At 40.8% G+C, this 21,575-nt stretch overlaps 1 protein-coding gene across 1 annotated transcript in view; it reads right to left on the bottom strand.

Moving 5' to 3' along the window:
• Positions 1–1,699: 1,699 nt before the first annotated feature.
• LOC129514483 (methyl-CpG-binding domain protein 2) overlaps positions 1,700–21,575 on the bottom strand; it is a 62,375-nt gene continuing 42,499 nt past the window's right edge. Inside the window, exons 4-7 of the mRNA XM_055333071.1 lie at positions 10,391–10,481; positions 8,712–8,889; positions 4,160–4,298; positions 1,700–2,174 (exon numbers count right to left, since the gene is read on the bottom strand). Coding sequence (XP_055189046.1) covers positions 4,172–4,298; positions 8,712–8,889; positions 10,391–10,481 — 396 coding nt within the window. The 3' untranslated portion in view covers positions 1,700–2,174; positions 4,160–4,171. The remainder of the gene's footprint in view (positions 2,175–4,159; positions 4,299–8,711; positions 8,890–10,390; positions 10,482–21,575) is intronic.

The following is a 21,575-nucleotide window of genomic DNA, read 5'->3' as shown; positions in this document are numbered from 1 at the left end:
GAAAAGGAGGTTGGTTGCAGAAGGCAGGGATTTCAGGGAATGGAGAAGAGGTATGGGTGTGAGAAGTGCATTTAGTAGCTCTAACGGGACTGATGGGACAGTGGAGGGAAGGGGAGGAGTAGCGTATGGGATCACTCACAGGCATCTGCCTTGAGCAATTGGATCAGAGGATTTAGGGGCTGCAAGATGGTGGGAGATTCAAGGGATAAGATAATGAATTTAATCCTGGACATGTCGTCCTGTGGAAATCTTGGGAACACCTGGATTTATGGGATGGTCCCAGCTGGACACCATGTAATGGCTTTCACACCTTGTTCTCTACCTGAGCAAAGTACATATGAACAGAAATCAAAGTTGTGTGTGTACGCTGTGTTTTTGCTTTTACAAAAGCTGTTTACAAAAGCATGTGTATCTTGGTTGGATAGCTTTGTAAAAAGAACATGTGATCACCAAGGTGAAGTTACCCCAAGCTTGAGTACAAAAGAGAAATCTTGGACTTAGGGGGGTCTAAGAAAAGCCTTTGGACATCCATTCTAAAGTAGTCACACCAGTTCTTACAAAGAAATCAGTATTAACTTCCCACTGCCACCCCGGCTGGGGCAGTCTGAGGGGCCAGGCATCCTTGGCCAACGCACAGCCCAGAGTCTACAAGCATCCCTGCTCATGTGCCAGCAAGACCCCTCTGAGGGAACTGGTGGCCTAAGGCCCAGAGATCAAAGCTGAACATAAATCAGGAATTCTAAGAGGGTGTTATTCATGTAGTTTGGCTTTAAGTCCGGGAAGACAACAGCCCAAACCTCGCCAGTCGTATTGCTTTGACTACTTTTCTTTCCCTTCCTCAGGAACTGGAAGGGTGCTGGAGGTAGTGGTAATACAATGTCCAGGTGACATTTACATGGAATTGGTCACATGGGTGACCACATCATTTCTGGGTCTAATTTTAAAAGAACTCAGAGTGAAGAAGTACATAAACCCTTCCCAAAGAAAGATATTATTTCTCAAGATGTGTTTCAATTTGATGATAACCACTCCCTCCTTTCCTTGGCAGCAGATTAATTTAAGTATGTTTTGATTTTAAAATTCATTTAATAATGTGCCAGTTTTAGTAATTAGGTATCAAGGAATTTAAGTGGTAATGAAGTTACACTGAAGAGTTTCAACAACAACAACAAAACGTTAATACTGTGGAGGGCGGGTACTGATTAGTAAAGTATCACAATCTGGCTCATTTAGCACCTCTGCCTAGAAAGCTGCCTCTCTCTGTGGCAAAGGGTCTAACCTGCACCTGTTCTCAGCAGAGTCAGTGGACATTCGAAAATGCAAAATTTCCTAGAAAGAAAAAACAACAATCATGGACTCCAGTGCCATCTGAAGGGTACTTGTGTACCTAACTCACGCCCAAGGGAAGAAAATGCTTTATTTTTATAGCACTAACAAAAGTACTAGTCACAGGCAAGGAAAAAAAAAAAACAAACAAACAAACCCAAACACATGCTAGATGGCAACTTAAGAATTCAGGAAAAGGCGGCATGGTTTCCACGCTTTCCGGAGGAAACTGCAAATGTACCAGCTATTCTCCGCCACCTCCATTTGAAACCTAAGGCCCAGGGGTCACAGCTGACTGAAAATCAGGAATCCTAAGGAGGGGGTGGGGGTGCTATTTATTATCTGTGCTCTTTAACAGAAAGAATTCCAATCAGTCTGTGAATATAATCATTTATTTGTCTTTACAGTGATGATGGAAGAATGTACAGGTGTCCTCTTTCAATAAAGTATAAAAATCTGTTTATATACAGTGAAGTCACAATAATCTTTAATTGGGAGATTTATTTGGTACTCCTGATCGGTTCATATTAAAACAGGGGGGAAAACAAATATTTCACGCGAAGTGCTACATTTCCAGTAGATTGCACCTGGCATCGAAAGCTCAGCTTCATCTTAAGGGTCCTGCTTGATATTACAAAAGTCTAATTTTAAGTCCGAGGACTCAAAATAAACATCATTTTTTGAATAATAGATATATACATCAAAAATACATCTAAAAAGGCATTGGTTAGCGCTATTAAAAAGCTCTATGTGCTCGGGTACTTTTTTTCTTAACAGGCAAAACCCAGTGGAAACGCTTTTGTTCAATTCTAGAAATTTGCTCTTGGGGAAAGTTGGTCGAAAGTTACCTGTAAGGAAAAACAAACAAACTTAAATAATGCAATGGTTCCTCAGGTGAGGTCAGCAGAACTTTAAAAAGTAGTTAGAGGCTTAATTTCACTTAGAACCACACTTTTAAAGCCTTGATTAACATTTAGTTACAGCACTTTGTACATTAAAAACATGCCCAACATATCCCCTCATTATTTCAAGTGCTTTGATAATAAATTTATACTCATTTCATTTTCAAAAATATCATGTACAGTTTTGTATGCTAACACAAATATTTTCTATCTTTAGTCAATTAAATATGTATAAAAAGAGAAATCATAGGGCATACAAATAAAAAAAAAAAAACCCGTAAGAGACACAGCCAAACCCAAACATTTTTGCAAAAATGTAGAAAAACTTCTACAACAATGATTTATTTTACTTCAGAGTATTTATAATAATAGCACACATTATTATTTAATCTAGCTGAAGCTGTATGGCGCAGTTGTGGATACAACTATTTATATGTCTGATCCTGGATCTCGTTTGTAGCTAAGTATTTGACACCTTTGTTTTCACGGTTTTCACCCTCTTGCAAGCAGCCCTAAAATTCGGATAGCCCGAGTAGCCCTCCGTGATCGTACAGTTTTAACCGACGCAGTAAATCTGTCATCGAGGACATAGATGGATAAGTATAAGGGGCCATGCTGCTAGTAAGGGACGTGAGGGACAGCCGCAGCACGACGGGGCTGGCAGGCCTATACCACGTGCTGCAGGTTCCATCTCTCACCAGCCACATCAAGTTGGCCACCGCCTACCCTTTGGTCAAGCCACGTTCTATCTATTCTACAGGTTGTTAGGAACCAATTCCATCGAGTGGGGCAATGCTCTGGTTTATGAAACACTTCAGGTGCAGAGGGGGCGGAATGAGGGAGTCAGCCGAGTTTAATGCTGGTAACAAGGGCTTCTAATTCCTCCACGGCCCTCCAGTCCAGTAGGCTGGCCTAACAACACCATGTTCAAGTGTAGGATATGATACACACACTATGACTCTCTCTCTCCCCAACATACCAAAATAATGGCTCTTTTAAGTATGTATTAAAACCCTAATCACTCAATATTAACTAGCTTGTTCCACCGCTAGCTGCACTTGTGCCAGGCAATGCGCAGTGCCAGCTTCCATCTGAGCCTAGTGCCCAGTCCCCCCACCCATGCTCGCTCGTGTACATGAGGGCACCGCTGCCCTGAAATCCATCTGCACAGTCACCTGTGAAATAAGCAGGGCTCTAGTGACACCTCAGTTAGATGACCCTTGATTATCTTAAACTGTTTTCTGAAGAAAAGTCTGAAAAACCACCAAAAGCTAAAAAGCTTTCCTAGAGCCGGTCGTGAGCAGCCCAGACGCGACCATCCCGGGGCCCTCCCCACGCTCTGGAGACCAGGTCACTGAAGCCCTGAGACAGGAGACGCGCCCCAGACTGTGGCGACCACTGTGTCCCCAGGACTGGCACCGATGCAAGAACGACTAGTGGGATGAGGTGCAGGTCCCCAGGCCAAAAGGGCCGGGAGGACTGGTTCAAAAACAAATAGAGTCGATTATTATCCTAGAAAATGCCCTGCCCAGGCTCTCTGCATCAAGCCTATTGCCTACTTTACAGCCATAATTCTGGGGGGACAACAGACCCCAGAATAGCAGTTGGGGATGAAGCCACTTCCATCTCCTGCAGCCACTGCCCCCCACACCTGGCAGCCCTTGCTCTCTTCCCCTGAGTTTTTCTAACAGCACCTTGCAGGTTTTCCACCTGGCGTTAAAGGGAGGTTAGAGCCCTTGCAAGTGGCGGCAGGGCTGTGAAAGTCTTCACATCAGGAGGACAAAGGATAGGTAGGGTCCTTAATGGAGAGGAGGCCAAGCGACAGCACCTGCTACCTCTGCAGAGGAAAAGATTTCCTTACACCGCCGAGGTGGGCCACAAGGAGCAAAAGCTGGGGACAGCACAGCGGCAGCTGCAGCCTCTCAGCTTACCTGATCATACTCTTAGGCCTCATCTCCACTGTCCATTTCAATGTCCATCTCTTCCGTATCAGCAGCTCGCGACAAGATGTCTGCCATCAGGGCTTCTTCCAATTTTTTGCGTACTTGCTGTACTCGCTCTTCCTGTTTCCTTTTACAAAAGAGAGTAAAAGGACACTGATAATCTGGCAATTAACGGAACATGCAGCTGCTACTACAGTGTATCTGGAGTTCGAAATCACGAAAATTCCTGAGAAGAAGACATTTCCTTCGCCTTAGACTTTGCAAGGCTTCTCATACACCCACAAAACCACAGTGCACAGGAGCGGAGCCCTGCCAAAGAGAGGAATATTCAGACAGGCAGGTATCTCACGCCTCACAGAGAATTCTGGTAGGACGACATTTATTTCAATGACTTTTTCTTCAATTTCAAACCTTTCAAGTATGTGCAGGTTTGGGATTATTGCTATAAAGGATATTAAAAATAACCTGAAAGCAGGGATAAAAGAAAGAAGTTATACCGAAAATAGAGAAGGAGGGCAGCCTGGGTGGCTCAGCGGTTTAGCGCTGCCTTCAGTCCAGGGCCTGATCCTGGAGACCCGGGATCGAGTCCCACGTCGGACTCCTGGCATAGAGCCTGCTTCTCCCTCTGCCTGTGTCTCTGCCTCTCTCTCTACCTGTGTCTTTCATGAATAAATAAATATTAAAAAAGAGAGAGAGAAGAAAAGAAAATAGAGAAGGAGACGAGATTTGTACAATGAAGCATAGAGAGCGACGGAGGAAGTGTGGGCATGATAAGGGGGGCACGGCGGAGCCTGGCATTCTATGGCTAGGTTAAGGGAAAGCCAGACGGAGCCCCTCCCGGGTTCACAGGCCTGCTGGCAGCAGGCCATCCTGAAGAAACCAAGACCACATGATCCGATGTACCAATGAGAGATGAGCGGAGTAGTTAAGAACATGCCATGAGTTTCTCTGTGTCTCGGGGATTGCAGTGGGACCTCAAAAGTGAAAATTAATAAGACCAAGTCATAAAAAAAGGTTCTGAACCATCTGATGAGAAACAAAGCACAGAAAGAAAGTCTACTGGTATGTACTCTATGTTTAAAATTCAGAAAAAAATTCAGAATAGCTCCCTGACAGTACAAGAGAGGATTCCTAAAACAGTTAGGAAGCCAAGACGGTAAATGGAAATTCACATCCAGAGCCAAGGGGAGAGGCCAAGGCTGAAGAAACACAGGGAAAGGAGAACATTGGTAAGTAAGAGTCTTAGAAAAAAAACACGAAAGGGAAAGCTGCACAGGTGCAGGTGGAAGGGTTAGCCTTGACTCAAAGCAGGACAAATCACCTCTTGAGACCAGAGGAAAGGTGGTTAGGATGGACGGACAGAGGGAGATGGAACAGCCCAGTGACACATAAGAGACACAACGATACGGAGGGCTCTGCAGGCTGGAAAAGAAAAAAAGTGATTTTTCTCAGAGTGCAGCACTGCCTCAAACCTGGAAAAGCAGGAGGGTAGTAGGAAGACAGTGTCTTGGAGGTCTATGCTAAGCTTCACCGACTATGCACTTCCTGCGTACTCGACCACTTGTAAAGTTACATTTACTACATGCCAGCCGACGTGTCTCTCTGTCTCCTGAGACTGTGCCCGCGGTGAGAAGCTAACATAAATCGTACAGCCACCCAAACTGTAGAGGTCCTCTTTACTAAAGTCCAAAACAACACAAGAAGTTAAAACATATTAGGGCTTCCATTTTTTTAATGAATTTTCACGGAGAGAGAGAGGCTGTCACTGAGTCAGTGTGAGCTCTCCAGCCTCTGTCATATGTCTCGAGCATTACTTCCCACACTGAGGGAAGCTGAGATCACAGCATTTACCCATTGTGGCAAGCAGAATTCCAATGTAGTCCCTGCCCTGGAGAGACTCCTTGTGTAATTTCCTCCCCTTATGAACAGGCCGAGCTTGTGAATGGGCTCAGGTGTCCCTCCATGATTAGGTTACTAAACAATGGACCTTGAGTTGATCAAAAGAGAGAGAGGTGTCCTGGTCGGTTAAGAAAAACTCTTAAAAGGGGCTATGCCATTCCTGAAAAAAGTTGGAGAGGAAATGTGGAGCGGACCTTGGGGCAAGGAACTGCTATCAGCCTCTCAGGACCACAAAGAACAGCCCCCACACACACACATCCAGCAAGACACCAGGGACCCCAGTCCTACAACTAAAAGTAAACGAATTCCGCAACAATCATAGGAGCTTGAAAGAGGACCCTGTGACGCAGAAGGGAATGCAGTCTAAGCCACACTTTGGTTTCAGCCTTGTAAGACCCTGGGCAGAGAGGCAGTCATGTCCGGTCCCGGCTTCTAATCTAAGAACTGTGAGCTATAAATGAGTGTTGTTTTAGGCTGTTAAGTTTGTGAGAACTTGTTACACATATTAAAAAACAAATACAGGGGCTCTTGGGGGACTCAGGAAACTCTTGATTTCAGCTCAGGTCTTGATCTCAGGTCCTGATATCAAGCCCTGCCTCCAGCTCCCATCTCAGCAAAGCGTCTACTTGAGATTCTTTCCCTCTCCCCCTACTCCTACCCCTACTCACTTGCTTGTGTGCTCTCTCGCTCTCTCAAATAAACAAATAAATCTTAAAAAAAAAAAAAAAAAGAAGAAGAAGAAGAAGAAAAAGAAAACAAGTAAGGGGGTGCCTGGGTGGCTCAGTTGGTTAAGCATCTGACTCAATCTCAGCTCAGATCTTGATCTCAGGGTCATGAGTCCAAGCCCCTTCGGGCTCCATGCTGGGCATGGAGACTACTTAAAAAAAAAAAAAAAAAAAAAAGAAAGAAAAACCCTGAATACATCCATGGATGAAAATATTATCAAATATACTGAAAAAAATGTACTTAATGTTGAGACCTTTAGTTGAAGGTTTAATATAAACAGAATATTGGCTGCACAATTAGAGAAAGGGCAACAATTCCATATGCAGTAATTTATTTTGAACCTTCACTAATTCAACGAGAAATATTTGCTTAATAATTTGTTATGACAATTAAATCAAATGGACAATTTGTTAAACAAGTTTACCCTAAAAGGATATCATGCAGGTCTGGCTGTGCCACAGTTTCCTCTACTATCAAAAGACCTGCTGCAGAAGCCACCAGTACTCCCGGGACACCACTCAGAGGCCCTCAGTCAACACCCATGATCACCTGGAAGGAGCCCTGCTGATTAACTGGGTGTTCATTCCAACACAGGTAAGAGTTTGTCTCCAGAATAATTTCGTTCCTTGAGGATAAGAATAATCCAAAGAGCAAGTTGATTCCTCCTCTTGATTTTACATTTTGTTTTTCTTAAAAAATAAAGCTGATCATAAATTCCATGCAATCAAACACACAAATCCAACTTTGAGCCATTTTACATCTTTGCAAAAGGAACTACTTTAAAACCCAGGACGGGCTTTCCAATTACAAACCCAGCTAGACTCATTCATTTAAAAACATTTTCACACAAACTTCTTATGGATTTAGAAAAAAAATACAAATATAAAACATATTTTAGAATTATATGATTCAAAAGTGCCACCTGCTGGTTTTGTCTAGGAATAATATCCAATAAGACCTGATTTAACATTCAGAGAGTAGAAATAGTGAAGTGCTACACATTGTCCTATTGTTAAAGAAAATACACTACAGTCTCATTATAAGGTAATGATACTTAAGTTCATAAATTCCATAGAAGAATTTCTTTCTAGTCTTAATATCTGAAATAGTCTGCTTCATCCGATCAATGGTTTGCTTATATTTTTCTGCGCATTATCAATCTGAGTTGCATGCTTTCTTTCCACTATTTCTAACTAAAAACCTAATGTGTGGCCCAGTCTTAGAAAGTAAAAGATGTTATGAGATGCAGCTTGGGCCCTGTCCTTACTCCTGACTCTGTTGTATTGCTTTAGGGTTTACCTTTTGCTTGATCTCTGCCATTTCCTTCTCATCTGGCTTGTGTGTGTGTGTGTGTGTGTGTGTGTGTGTGTGTGTGTGTGCGCGCGCGTGCGCGCACGCACGCGTGTCGATAAAGCCACCTTAAATCTTTACTTGAAACAAGATGAAGCAGAGATAAATTAAGTCTAAACTGAACTTAAGAGAATAAACATAAGATAAGCAAACTGAAATCAACACAGCTCAAAGCAGCATGATTCTGATCTGCTTTAAAGAGAGATTGGTTTGCAGACAAACCAACACAGGAAGCAATCACAAAAGGCATCACTGAATGAAGAGGATTCTTTAGAGCAGAGAGGCCACACCTGAAAGTGCAAAGGACACTGCAGTAACAATGTGTAGAGAGTGCAGCTGATGTGACCTTCGGACATGACTGTGATACTTCCACCTTTTTCCAAGCTTGTATTTGTTTTACATGTTCTGGATCACCTTCCATTAATTTTACAGATGATCCATTAAAAAAAAGTGTAGCTCTCTGACTGATGCATCATTTACTAGATGTGCCACAGAAACAAAGAGGCAGTATAAAATGTATCCAAGGTAAAGAACAAGTTTTTGCAGTTATGTTAGGCTGCCTTACCTAATGTCTTCATCTGTGACAATAAAAGGCTTGCAGAGGGGTTGAGATGTGTTCAGCCAAACGGCAGGATTCTTTTCCACAGCAGTGGAGACCTGCCCTGTGATGGGTGCAGAGCTTGTGTGCAAAGCACTGGCAACAGCAGATAAGAGGGTCTCATCGTTACTACCTGGACCAACTCCTGTAATTAGAAATATATGCCAGTTAAATTTTAGGAAATTTCTAGATGTGCTAAGCCAATCTTATGTAGCCTAACACAACTGATATTTTTATGTTTGTTTGGGATCATCTATTTAAAACTGACAGAAGCCAAAGTAAAGGATAATATCGTATCCACTTCACAGTTGCTGTATACCAAAAAATTAACACTTAAAAAATAGAAACAAGAGACGCCTGGGTGGCTCAGTCAGTTAAACATCTGACTCTTGGTTCTGGCTCAAGTCATGATCTCAGGGTCATGGGATCAAGCCCCATGTCAGCTCCATGCTCTACACTGAGTCTGCTTCACTATCCTCCTCTCCCTCTGCCCCTGCCCTCCTCTAAAATAAACTAACAAGTAAATAAATAAATAAATAAATCTTTAAGAAAAAATTGTAACAAAATGGCCAAGCATTTTAATAAAACTTTACCACAACTTCAAGATGCCTTTTCCAAGGTACTAAACTTTTTAAAGTTGGCTACATTTCCTCAAGCAAGGTCATTTATTTTAATGATCTAAGTCCCTTCTAAAGTCACATTATACTCAAGTTTCCCTATGAATGTATCCCTGGAGTCCTAGAATAGCTCCTCTTACAGGTTTTAACATTAATTTCTAGCAATATCTCAACGCTTTCCTTTGTTTTGGGACTTCGACAGAAAAACCAATGCAAGCATGCTCTACCTGCAGCTTTCACATCTTTTTCAAATACCTAACAAAATATCCCAGTTAACAGAATTAATAATTGCACGTCTTGGCTACTTGTAGGAGACTAGCAACGTGGCCAACATTTAAATGCATTGCTTAAAGTCCTACACTTATTAAACCAGTTAGAGCAATAATTTCCAAGAACATAGAGGGATGACGCAATGTCCCAACCATGAATTATGAGAATTTTGAGCAATCCACACTATACCAACAATTAGAAGCCAAAGTTATAATACCTGAAGAATAATGCTTCTCTAGAATTGGAATTAACATGTGATATGACAGGCACACTAGTTAACTGAGTTCTATACCCCAGCCCCCACTTGCTGCTGTTCCTGAACCAAAGTGCATCTGTCCCCAGTGCTACATGCAGCAGCAGTGCATGCAGCAAGAGGCAGAAAAGTGGTTAGCGGTTCCTTTGGTAAGAGGAAGGGTGAAAGAGCGGTTGCTGGAGCCAAATGCTGCTGTGAGCAGGAAGCTTGAGAAATTCTGCTATTTGGTGCCACTGGGTTCTAAAAGCAGCACATGGGCTAATTTATATGATGAACCTAACCTAAAGCCAAAATTTTTAAATAGAAAAAAAATCTAAAACATCCTTGCAACAAACAGCTTTTCAGGTACATTTTCCCTGGGTTTACTAAAACACAAGGGGGACATCATCCAGCAAGGCATACAATCCCCCCAAGTAAAGACCCTGTCTTAATCATTTCTGACTCTACAGTGTCTAACACAGAGCCTGGCACACAGCAGGTACTGCTCAACTGAATTTGGGTAATACCTTGAAGACCTTTAGGTAGTTCCATGGTTTTTATAATTTGTTCTGTTACATCTGATGCACTAAGTCCTTGTAGCCTCTTCTCCCAGAAAAGCTGTAAGGCAAAACATCACTGTTAATATACATTCTTGGGACAAGAAAGTAGCGCATCGATGCTGCTGAATGATGAAATTGAAATCATTTCAATAGTTTCCTAATTTCCCCATTTTTTCCTTACAGACACTACATGACACTCCAAAGATGAATTATTTCAACACATCATAATTCTTTCAAATGATATTAATCAAAAAATGGCTTATTTTATGCAATCTATCACTTGTTACAGCACTAAGGATTTTTATATGCTATATACTACACATAGTACTTTAAAAGGTAGATTCCAAAGAATAAAGCTTGAATTTTTAAAGATTTGGTATGAAAATTTAATGTTATAATTTATCAGGGAAAAGAAAACAAATTATATTATGTAACACTCTTTTATCCAGAATCATTTAGGGAAAGAGCTCCTCCACCTAGGTGATATTTCCACAATACCGAAGTTTAGCCCTTTGGCATACTTTCAAGGGGTAAAGAGCCAGTTTTAGTGGAAACGTTCCAAAATGTTTTGCCTACTTCCTTGCTCTTGAAACAGGGTGTCACGTTCATGGGCGACTCTCTCCCTGTTTTGCAGAGCCCAGATCGCTCACTGGCCCCACGTCTTCATTCTGGGCATGAGTCAGAACACTGAAGGTTCCTCATGCTCTATGGGGCCACTGAGGTAAGCAGTTGCTTAGTCAAATACTCAATGTTCCAAGACAGTTCTGCTGTCTGATTTTTATACCCTTTCTTATACTTTGTTTTTCTCTCCTAGTTAGCTATTACTTCTCAGTAACGTCATTCATTCATTCCACGTGTATTTCCTGAGCTCCAGCCAGGAGCAGCCCTGTGGATGCGGCAAGAGATGAGATACACTGTGTCTTTGTCCTCAAGCCTTATCTCTTTTCTAGGCTATCTCTTATTTACTGCAGCCCCCCAAAAAACAGATACAGGAATTCCTTAGGACTCTGTATATCTGTCTTTAATCCCGGATATCTGGGGCCGGTCACAAGGAGGTACTGAAAAAATACTGGGACTGAAAAAAATATTGAATGCCTGAATATGGGAGTAACAGGACTCAGAATGAAGATCCTGAGGGACACACAAACCCAAGCTGAAACCCCAGCTCTAGATGTCAAAACCTGCAATGGCCTCTTCTGTAAAAAGTGACAGCAATGAGCACAACAGGAGACTAATGTGGCGTTTAATAAGGCAATATACGTAAAGTGCCTGTCATGGAGAAGGCACAAGGTTTTTATTTACTTTCAGCAAATTTTGACCACATTGAGGGCTTATATTTTGACTTCTAGATGTATGAAAAGTATCAAGTAATTGCCCTCCAGACTAATGAAAGATATAAGAAAATCTGTTATTGGCCGAAGAGTAGTATGTTGGATCTTGAATAACCTCAATGCTAACACCAAGAATAACTCGCAATAGAAGGCTTCACTCTCTTTTGAAGACCTCTGGTATACGGCGACTCCTTACATCTCCCTATAAATTATGTCACTGGCAGAAAATATGGTCAACATACATGAGGACATGAACGCATTAATCATCATGGGTGAAAAACGGTTAGGTGAAGGTAACAGCTGATAAATGTGGTAAATGTCCCAAGAAACCCCACCTGCTATTTCCTTTTTGTGGGACATAATATCTATGCGCTGATTATCACAACTATGGGGAAAAAAGCAAGGAAAACAAAAGCCAGTTAATTCCTAACGAAAAAAGGAAAAAGTATTTGGAAAAATCAGTGGATATGAGATTAAGTCCTTTTATAATAAAATTGTAACTTAACTTGCAAAATAAATCAACACTACCAAAAAACAAAGTATAGAAGTTACTTACAGATATGATTACTAATATTTTACATATTAATGTTTTACATAGAAATTCCAATTCTAGATATCAAAAGTTTAATTTTTTACATTCTGTAATTTTTAATTCTCAACTTTTAAATTCCTATTAACTTGAAGGAAAATGGTACAGAATTTAAGAGGAAAACTTGCAAAATAAACCTTGGTCTGAGAGATGAGTGTATGGCTCTAGGTTACAAGTCCTGGTATCATCACATGCCATCTGACAGCCCTCAACTAAGTCTGAAGTTAAATCAGATATGCACTGATGATCTTTGTGTAAATGAAATGCTTATGCCACGAAAATGGAGATGCACAGATTTACGTATGTGTATGTGCCTAAGTCCTCACTCAGCGCTCCCCAGAGGAGGTAGGGGATGTGGGAAAGGTCAGAGAAGGACAAAAAGGCTAGTTTGATAAAAGAAAACACATGTTGGGTACAGGTCACCAGTGCCCCACTCTCCAACCTTTCCACCACTCATTCAACACTGATCGGCTCACCTAATTTCCGTGAGAACTGAAACAGTCTTCATGAGATAAACGTCTGTTTACAAATCCCTATGTTCCTAACTCGCCTTCCCTATGTTCATCTTCTCAGGCCCCCACCTGTTTTGTGTGTTTGTTTTGGGGCCAGGGGCTTCTTTGCCTTTTAAAATATTTTTTAAATTGACATAGGCATTATGCCAAGTGAAAGAAACTAGTCTTTCATATACTGTATGATTCAATTTATGTTAGTCTTCTACACACTATGTGGTCCATTTATATGATAGTCTGAAGAAGAAAAAACTATAAGATGGTTGCCAGGGATTAGGGGTAGAGAGAGGGGGGTCTGACTACAAAGGGTCAGTGTGAGGGAATTCTTTGGGGTACCAAAATTGAACTCTTGTTTTTTAACAAACACAAACTTTATCCAGCTGCTAGAATTACCATTTTCTTTATGCTCCAAGCCAGTTCCTCAGGCAGTGACTGATTCACACTAACTCCAGCCCCCTGGCCCATTTCAACTTGATCACCCCATCCCTTTCCCCATCAATCTTCACCAAATTTACTCTAGGAAGTAGCTCCTCTCACCAGATTCAATGACCTTTGCTTTTTCTCTCTGATCATTTTATAACCGTGACACTGTGGAGAGGTAAAGGGAGGGGAGAAGTCTCCCTTGGCCTAAATGTAAAATTCCCTGTTTTGCTCATTTAAGAATTCCATGTTTTTACTAGGTGACAAGTTGTGGCCATCAGGAATTCTTATTAAATTACTTCTCCAGCTTTTAAAAGTCTAAAGGCAAAAAGAAAAGAAGAAAAGAGTAGTGAAGCGAAGCGAAAAGAAAAGAAAGAAAAGAAAAATAAAGAAGAATCTCCCTAAATTTGTAAGGATTCTCCCTCTACAATAGCTATCGGGTCTCTTGCACCACACCTTCATAAGCACTCTAGCTTTCATAATACCTGACCCACCCACTGAAAATCTGACTTCACCTGCCAAGTCCAATGATATTCTCAGAGTAACACTGCTGCCCGTGTGAGGCCAAAGAGTCAATGTAGCACTTTTAAGGAGCAGTGATTTCATATTTGGAGAAACTCCCAAAATGTGCTATCACCCCCAGTTATTATATCCCTTCCTAATCCCCACTAATTAGATCCTCCAGGTGCCTCTAACACCTCATTCTCTGTCACCCTCCAGTACATGAGAAAATTGGATCCCTTCCTGTGTGCATTACATTACATTGCCAAAAATCTGAGCAATGTCCTATCCAGTTGACTAGCTGATGGAGAAGCAGCAGCTGGGATTAAAGGTCATCCCAAACCACAGAAGTGTCTAAAATATCAGTGACAGGAGCAATCAGCTTCGCAGGGACCACCTTACTGGACACTCGAGCACATCTCTGTAACTTTGCTCCTCATATGGATGTAGGAAGTACATCCACGACATCAGGCAAGTGTGGATGCCTGTACTTCATCAGAGTCCCCCGGGCCCAACGGCATCTTGTGTTAGGAAAGCTGCTGCTTTAGTGAAATGATCAATCTGTTTTCTGAAAATAAACCCAACCCACGATACAACTGTAGTAGCATTTTCTCATCTTAATTGCTGTGGACTTAACTAGAGATTTGGGGAATTTGTTCAACCCGTCTTACAGAGGATATCCAAAGAAGAGGTTGAGGAAGAAACAGGGATTGCAAAGCAACTCCTCACAACCACAAGCACACATCTCCGTGTTCTGATGCACCAGGAACTCGGGCTAGTCATGTTTATCAGTACTCTCCTCCATCACCCTGAGCTTGTACTTCCTGAACTATGAAGGAATTTGTGCTTTTCTGGGGAAGTCAGGGTAAGACATTGTACTGGAAAAAACTAATCAGAGGATCGATTCAAATTCAACAAATATTCTTTCATTGCCCATTATGGGCAAGTATTTTGCTAGGCACCGGGGATAGTTATTAGGGTAACTGGCAATCACTGCCCTCTCAGAGCTTACTGTTTGGTGGAAAACTAGCAAAACGCTACAAGACAGACAATGACAACCACAACAGTGAAGATACAAAATTAACTTCAACTTGGGAGAATCTGGGAAGGCTTTTAAGAAGAGGCAGCTCTTTTAAAAAAAAAAAAAAGTGTGAGAATTCTACAGAGCAGCAAAGACTACTGCAAGGCAAGGAAGTAGCTTAAGTGGGCAAGGAGGGGAGACAGAGTACTGGTCAGTATTTCTAAGTGTTTTAATGCAAAGGAATAACCACAGTGCCTTACTTTAAATGTATATCCCATGGTCTCAGCCCTAGGGATTCTGTTCAGTAGGTCTGGGATATGTGGCTAGAAGTATTGATGTATTTTATACGTGTCTTAGGTGATTGTGATGCAGGCCCAGCAATCTCAGTTTGAGAAAGACTGGTTTGGTTTGTGTTGAAAGAATGGCAGTGCATACACAGGGCTGGTGTATACTGAGCACCAAGGTTGCCAAGTTTCATTCCTGATTACACCAGAAAAGTAAAAAATATATTATTCCATTCTATCCTTGCAGAGGACCAGAGGAAGATATCTTCCTTTCTCTTTTTCACTGCAGGAAGACATGCGGCAAAGTATATTGAAGAGTATACCAAACTGTGTGGGCATAAACAGAGAAAGAGCTAATGCCCAAGCACATTCTCCTGGTGGAGTAAGAGGAGGAGGAAGAGGGCAATCTACCATTTACCCACCATACCCCCTTTCCAGAGGCCCAGCACTATGCTCAGTGCTTTGTGTATAGAAACCGAGTTAATCTTCCCTACAGCACTTTGAAGAAGACGTTATTAGTCCCATACACAGTCACTTACCAAAGGTTGCATAACTAGTCAGTGGTGCAGCTGGAATTAAAACTCAGATCAATGTGATTAAATAAATGGTCCTCAGCTTAACACTAAAAGCTCTGGAAGAGTATTTCCATATTTGGCTCTGTGTTAGGTGATTAAGGTACCAGGCCTCAGACCCTTCCACTCATGACATCAAAGGCTGAAAAAGTTTAATAAATGTGACAAAAACTGTCAAGTTACTCTTAATCCATTTGCCAATAACTAATACTGTGTCAGCCTTCAGTTGTAGGCAATCTGTGCTGATGCCTGTCTCCTCCTCATGCAGAATTAAGAGGCCCAGCCTTGTAATATGTTTAGACTAAAGCTACCATAGAGTTTTAAGAAGGTATCAGACCACAATTTGGGGTAGCTTCCAAGATAAAAAAACCAAAGAATTGATGTAACATATATTCCTTGCAAATTAGCTTTCTTAGAATTGCAAATATCGACCCCATCGAACACCAAATTTTTATTTGCTGGGTGGAAAGTAAAGTCTGAGACCCCCTAACCCAAGAAAATGCTTTCGGATGAGTCCCACTAACAACAGAGCAGAAGTAGGCATTTCATCAGGCAGGAGTAGGGGAGTGTTTTACTGAGCATACAAAACTGAAGACTTTTGAATTTTTTCTATAAGAATACTATTTTAGGTTAATTATATTAGTATCTATTTCTCATGAAACATTGAAAAACATGTAGATCAAAATACCAGTATTACATATTCATCCATTATATTTAATTTGAAAAGCACTGATCCATCTGTGTAGTGTTCAAAAAAAATTCACTGATAAAGAGAAATTGACCTATTTATATTCATAACATCAACTTGACAGTCAACTGTCAAGAGTAGGAAGGTTAGGAAGGTTTAACTTTTGAGTAGCAGAGTGAATGACAGTGGGCTCGAGTTCAAATCCATGCTTTGTCACTGGTTTTATGAAGTTAAATAATTTAACCCGTCTCAATATCAGTTTCCCACTCTATGGAAAGGGACAATAAAAACAACCTCAAAGGGTTATAGAAACTAACTGAGGAGGTTTTACAAACACTTGAACATGCCCAGTACAAAGCAAGTATCATTTTACTACATTTTTCACCCATGTCTTTCACCACACTGATCAAACAACAGCATTCAATAAGTAACTGGTCATCTTATTAAAATTAACAAATATAAATAAATCAAAAAGCAATCAACTCTGAAAGGTGAGTATTCATACATGAAGACAGAGCACATGCACACGCATCTGCCCTTCCCTCCCAGGTTTTCGGCTGGGATTTTCTTGCTACAAGTATCTTAAAACTCTTCCTTTTCATCTTCTCATCCTAGCCAGGCTGCTTCTCGCCTAGACCAACGTTGGTTGGAAGAATTCTGGTGAACAGGACCATCCACATAATTTGCAGGACCCAGTGAATGAAAATAAAAATATGGGGTCACTAGTCCAAAAAATATTAAGAATTTCAGGATCATGGGATCCCTGGGTGGCGCAGCGGTTTGGCGCCTGCCTTTGGCCCAGGGCGCGATCCTGGAGACCCAGGGTCGAGTCCCACGTCGGGCTCCCGGTGCATGGAGCCTGCTTCTCCCTCTGCCTGTGTCTCTGCCTCTCTCTCTGTATGACTATCATAAATAAATAAATAAATAGATAGATAGATAGATAGATAAATAAATAAATAAATAAATAAATAAATAAATAAATAAGAAGAATTTCAGGATCACAACAGTGAGCATTCAATGAGGCCTGGGCCGTTCTAAGCACGGGGCCTGTGCACCTGTGTTCCCATAACTTCGAGGCAATGGTAGGAAGCATAGTGAAGGGGGAAAAGAGGAGAAACTAGTAGAGAAAGGAGATCTTCATGCCATGCAGTAGGACTTAGGAAAATGCTGTGATATAATCTCATTCAGTGGATTTCATAGAAGGAGGGAAACACAAAGTAGCTCTGGCTGGATATATGCACAAAGGGAAGTATTTATAACCTTCCCTTCGCTCCATGTTAAAATAACCCAAGGGCTTTTCATCCCTCCGGCCACTGCTCATGTGGAGGACCCCGAAAGGATCACTGCCAAGGCTCTCCACTGATGAGTAGTATGACTGAGGAAGGAGGGGACTCAGGGAATGAGAAAACCACAATGGGAAGAATGGTAGGAAGCCTAGAGAAGGATCAGAATTTTGTTCTATTTAAAGGCCAGCAGATAACATGGGTAGCTTTTAATTAAGATTTCCTGAAACTGTCATTTTCTTGTTATTTTTACTCCATCTGTTTCCATGTTGTGAGGACAGTAAATCCCTTAGAAAACCGCAAAAGGGCTCTGTGCTTATTTCAAGAATAGAAGGTAGGAGAGAATCAGTGAACACAAACTACATTTCTGCTCTGCAGTGAAATAAGAGAAAGGGGGAGAAGCAAACTCGAACCAGGAACTATGGTTTAAAGTAGTTTCCCAATCTTGGCATTATTAACATTTTGGGGTGGATAATTCTTTGTTGTGATGTTTAGCAGCATCCCCGGCCTACACCTGCTGCGTACCAGTAGCACCACCCCAGCTGTGACATTGCCAAATGTCCCTGCATAAATGGGGGAAGACAGGACAAAATCAGGTCTAAGAGAGGGCCATGGTCCAGAGAAAGAGAAAGAGGGTCGGGAGGAGGTTTACAATGCTAGGGGCCCAAATCTCATAGGCGAAACACATAGAAGAGCCCTCTGTTGGCATATGCCATGAGTGCAGCCGCTCCTTTCTCAACTTTTGAGTCTCTATCCCAGGTCCTCAATGCGGGCCTTGTAAGAACTACTCTAGGTGGCTTGGAGCTGGGTGCCTCTTTTGTCAATGCCAGATGACGGTGTAAGATAAAGCAGAAGTGGGAGAAACATTCTTACCCTAAGAGTTGAAATTTAAGTAAGGCACTTCCAGATACAAACATGCTTATAAACAGTAATTACTTTTAATAATTCACACACACATAAGATAAAGTGGTCTTTTATAGGCTGATCTGAGATGCTAGAACCATTTCTAATATCATTTCTGCTGGAAGATGTAGAGTTCCAAACAACCATGACATTTATATCCCAATCTGTAAGTTAGAAAGAATCTGTATGTATAGATGTTAGAAGGAGCTGTCTATTGCTACCAAAGGATCAGAGACCACAGGCATGTGCAAATCTGCCACTGACTACTGAGAAAGGCACATCTCCATGCAGAATGATTTTAGGTACTCAAGTACAGGTAGAACAACAAAATAGAACAAAAGACTGTGGGGCGCCTCGGTGGCTCAGTCACTTAAGCGTCTGCCTTCAGCTCAGATCATGATCCCGAGGTCCTGGGATCAAGCCCCATGTTGGAGTCGGAGTCCTTGCTCAGCCAGGAGACTGCTTCTCCCTCTCCCTCTGCTGTTCTCCCTGCTTGTGCTCAATCTCTCTCTGTCAAATGAATAAATAAAATCTTTAAAGGAAAAAAAAAAAAAGAACAAAAGGTTGATCTTGAACATTAATTTCCATAATTTCTTAATGTGTAGCTATTGTCCTAACAATCAATATTCCTTCCACAGTAAATTCCATCTGCACCATTAACCCTTTCCTCACTTATCTCTTGTCTCAGAGGAATAAGTATCCTGCTGCCTTTCTCGGATTTATCTCTTCACTTGGCTCTTGGTCATATCTTTTGTCTCCTCCTGATCTTGTCCGAACAATTTGTCCAACTTCTCCTCCCACATTTTCCATGTTCCTTCTTCCTTTCATTGGGCTTCTTCCTCTCTTTGGGCTTCTTCCCCGGAAGAAACATATACTTCAACACTGATTACTTTTAAAAATGTCCCTATACACTCTACTTCTCCCTCAAACCAGCTCTATCTTCTGCTTTCTATTGAAAGAGAAACTTTCTCTGTTTCCTCACTTTCCATTCATTTCTTCCTTCTAAATTAAACTCTACTCCTATTATTCTGTTAACACTGACCTGCCCAAGGTCACCGTAACCTTGCAATTACCAAATCCAGTTCCTGATTCAAGCTTCTTTTGCCCTACCTCACTGTTGAAATCGCCTACTGTCAGAAGACTTATAAAAGTCTGCCCTTTATTTTTCTGTATGCTTCTGTATTTTCCATTACTATTAAGCAACAAATTAAAACTAATGGTAAGACTCAAAGAAATTATACTATGAGCAGTTTTATCTAACAAAAACAAATATTTAAAATATATAAATGTGATAGACCTTTTGTGGTATCTGAGGACAGAAGTGTTAATATTTTGTAAAAGAGAAGAACCAAAAGTTACCATTAAAATTTCACTACTTAAAGAGTTTTAATCTGCAGTCTTCATCTCTATCAAGAGCAGGATGTAAGACACAACAGTGGAACTAAAATGTTTTAGAGATGAATTTGTGGCTAGGTAGGAGTACAGGGTAACAAAAAGATACTGGTTTGGAAGCTGAGTGCTTCTGTCTCGACTCAATTATTAAATAAATGTGATATCTTACTTAGGCAACTGACAATCTCCTTGGATGTAACTTCATTAGTAAAATAGAAATACCAATCATTTATCCATCTCAGAAGGTCATCAAAACACTAATTTAACAGAATGAGAAAATGCTTTGAACATATACAATTTTTATCTAATTTCTCATTTTCTAATGTTAGAATTTCATAAATTCGATGAATATTTGATTCACTTCTCTAAGGCTTTTACTAAATCTAATCAAAGAACAAAGGGCCTTGTTACGTATTTGTAGACTAAAGCAAAACCCAGAAAATGTGCACTTTATATTCACTGACTCATGAAAAACTAAATATGCCAGACACTGGGTTAAGGCTATACAGAGGAATGATGTTTCCTGCCCAGAAGGAATTCACTGTCCAGTTTATAAAATGCTCTATTTCAAATCAATCCCATATGATATCTGAGTTGTCTAGTTCTGGTCAGCAAAAACAACTTAACTTAAATACCATGGACTGCAAACATCAAAAGTCAAACCGTAGCTACCTCCTTATTTTGTGAGAGTGGCCCAGAAAGAAAGGGCAAGATCAGGACAAGAAAATTACTATGTAAATCAAGGAAAAGTTTGACTCATGTGGCTGTGCAAACTACAGTGAGATGGCTTGTTAAGGCAAAAGATAACAATTTGGGCTAAAGAAGCTGGGAGAATGAAGCAAACAGCAAAAATCAGGGGTTGAGGGAGTTGAGGGGGACGGACATGCAGTACCATCTGCTATAGCTGCTTGTCTAGATTTTGTCATAAGCACTACACAAAGTGGGCATACAATACTTGTCAAAATGTTATGAACAATCTTAAACCACTAAGTTTGAAAATTATGAAATATACAAATTCCTAGAAAACATATTCTCAAATTTGATATAAGAAGAAATAGAAAATATCAATACTCATCCACATGCCTATCAAATAAGTTGAACGTAATTTCAAGCATTCCCATTTTTAAAAAGGGCGGGGGTAGATGCCTCACAATTAATTCTTCCAAACATAAAAAGAAGTGTACCAATTTTACACAAAGTCTTCAGGGAACCTTAAAAGAAGGACCACCTCCCAGCTTATACTAAAAGATTGAGAAGAAAATTAGGAGAAAAGAAAAATGCAAGTCAATCTCTCTAGGGAATATAAGTGCAAAAATCCTAAATCACATAACAGCAAATCAGAACAGCAGTAACAGTGATAATACATCATGACTACATTGGGCTTAATCCAGGAATTCAATATTTGTGTAACATTCAAAAGAATCAAGCAGTACAAACTACCTCATAAACTAAACACTATAATTTGCTATATTAACAGAATAAAGAATAAAAACCACTGCAGCTTTTAACTAGGTAGAGAAAAAGAATTTGATAAAATTTAATACCCATTCATGAAAAATATTCTTAGTAGACTAGGAAAAGAAGTAAATTGTATTTCCTTAATTTGACAAGAAGTATTTACCAAAAAACCCTACAGCAAGTATCATATATAATGGAGAA

Source organism: Nyctereutes procyonoides, unplaced genomic scaffold, assembly GCF_905146905.1.
Source record: "Nyctereutes procyonoides isolate TBG_1078 unplaced genomic scaffold, NYPRO_anot_genome, whole genome shotgun sequence".
NCBI classification, from domain to species: domain Eukaryota; kingdom Metazoa; phylum Chordata; class Mammalia; order Carnivora; family Canidae; genus Nyctereutes; species Nyctereutes procyonoides.
The sequence above is the reverse complement of the archived record's forward strand: the minus strand, read 5'-3'. Positions and strand labels throughout refer to the sequence as shown.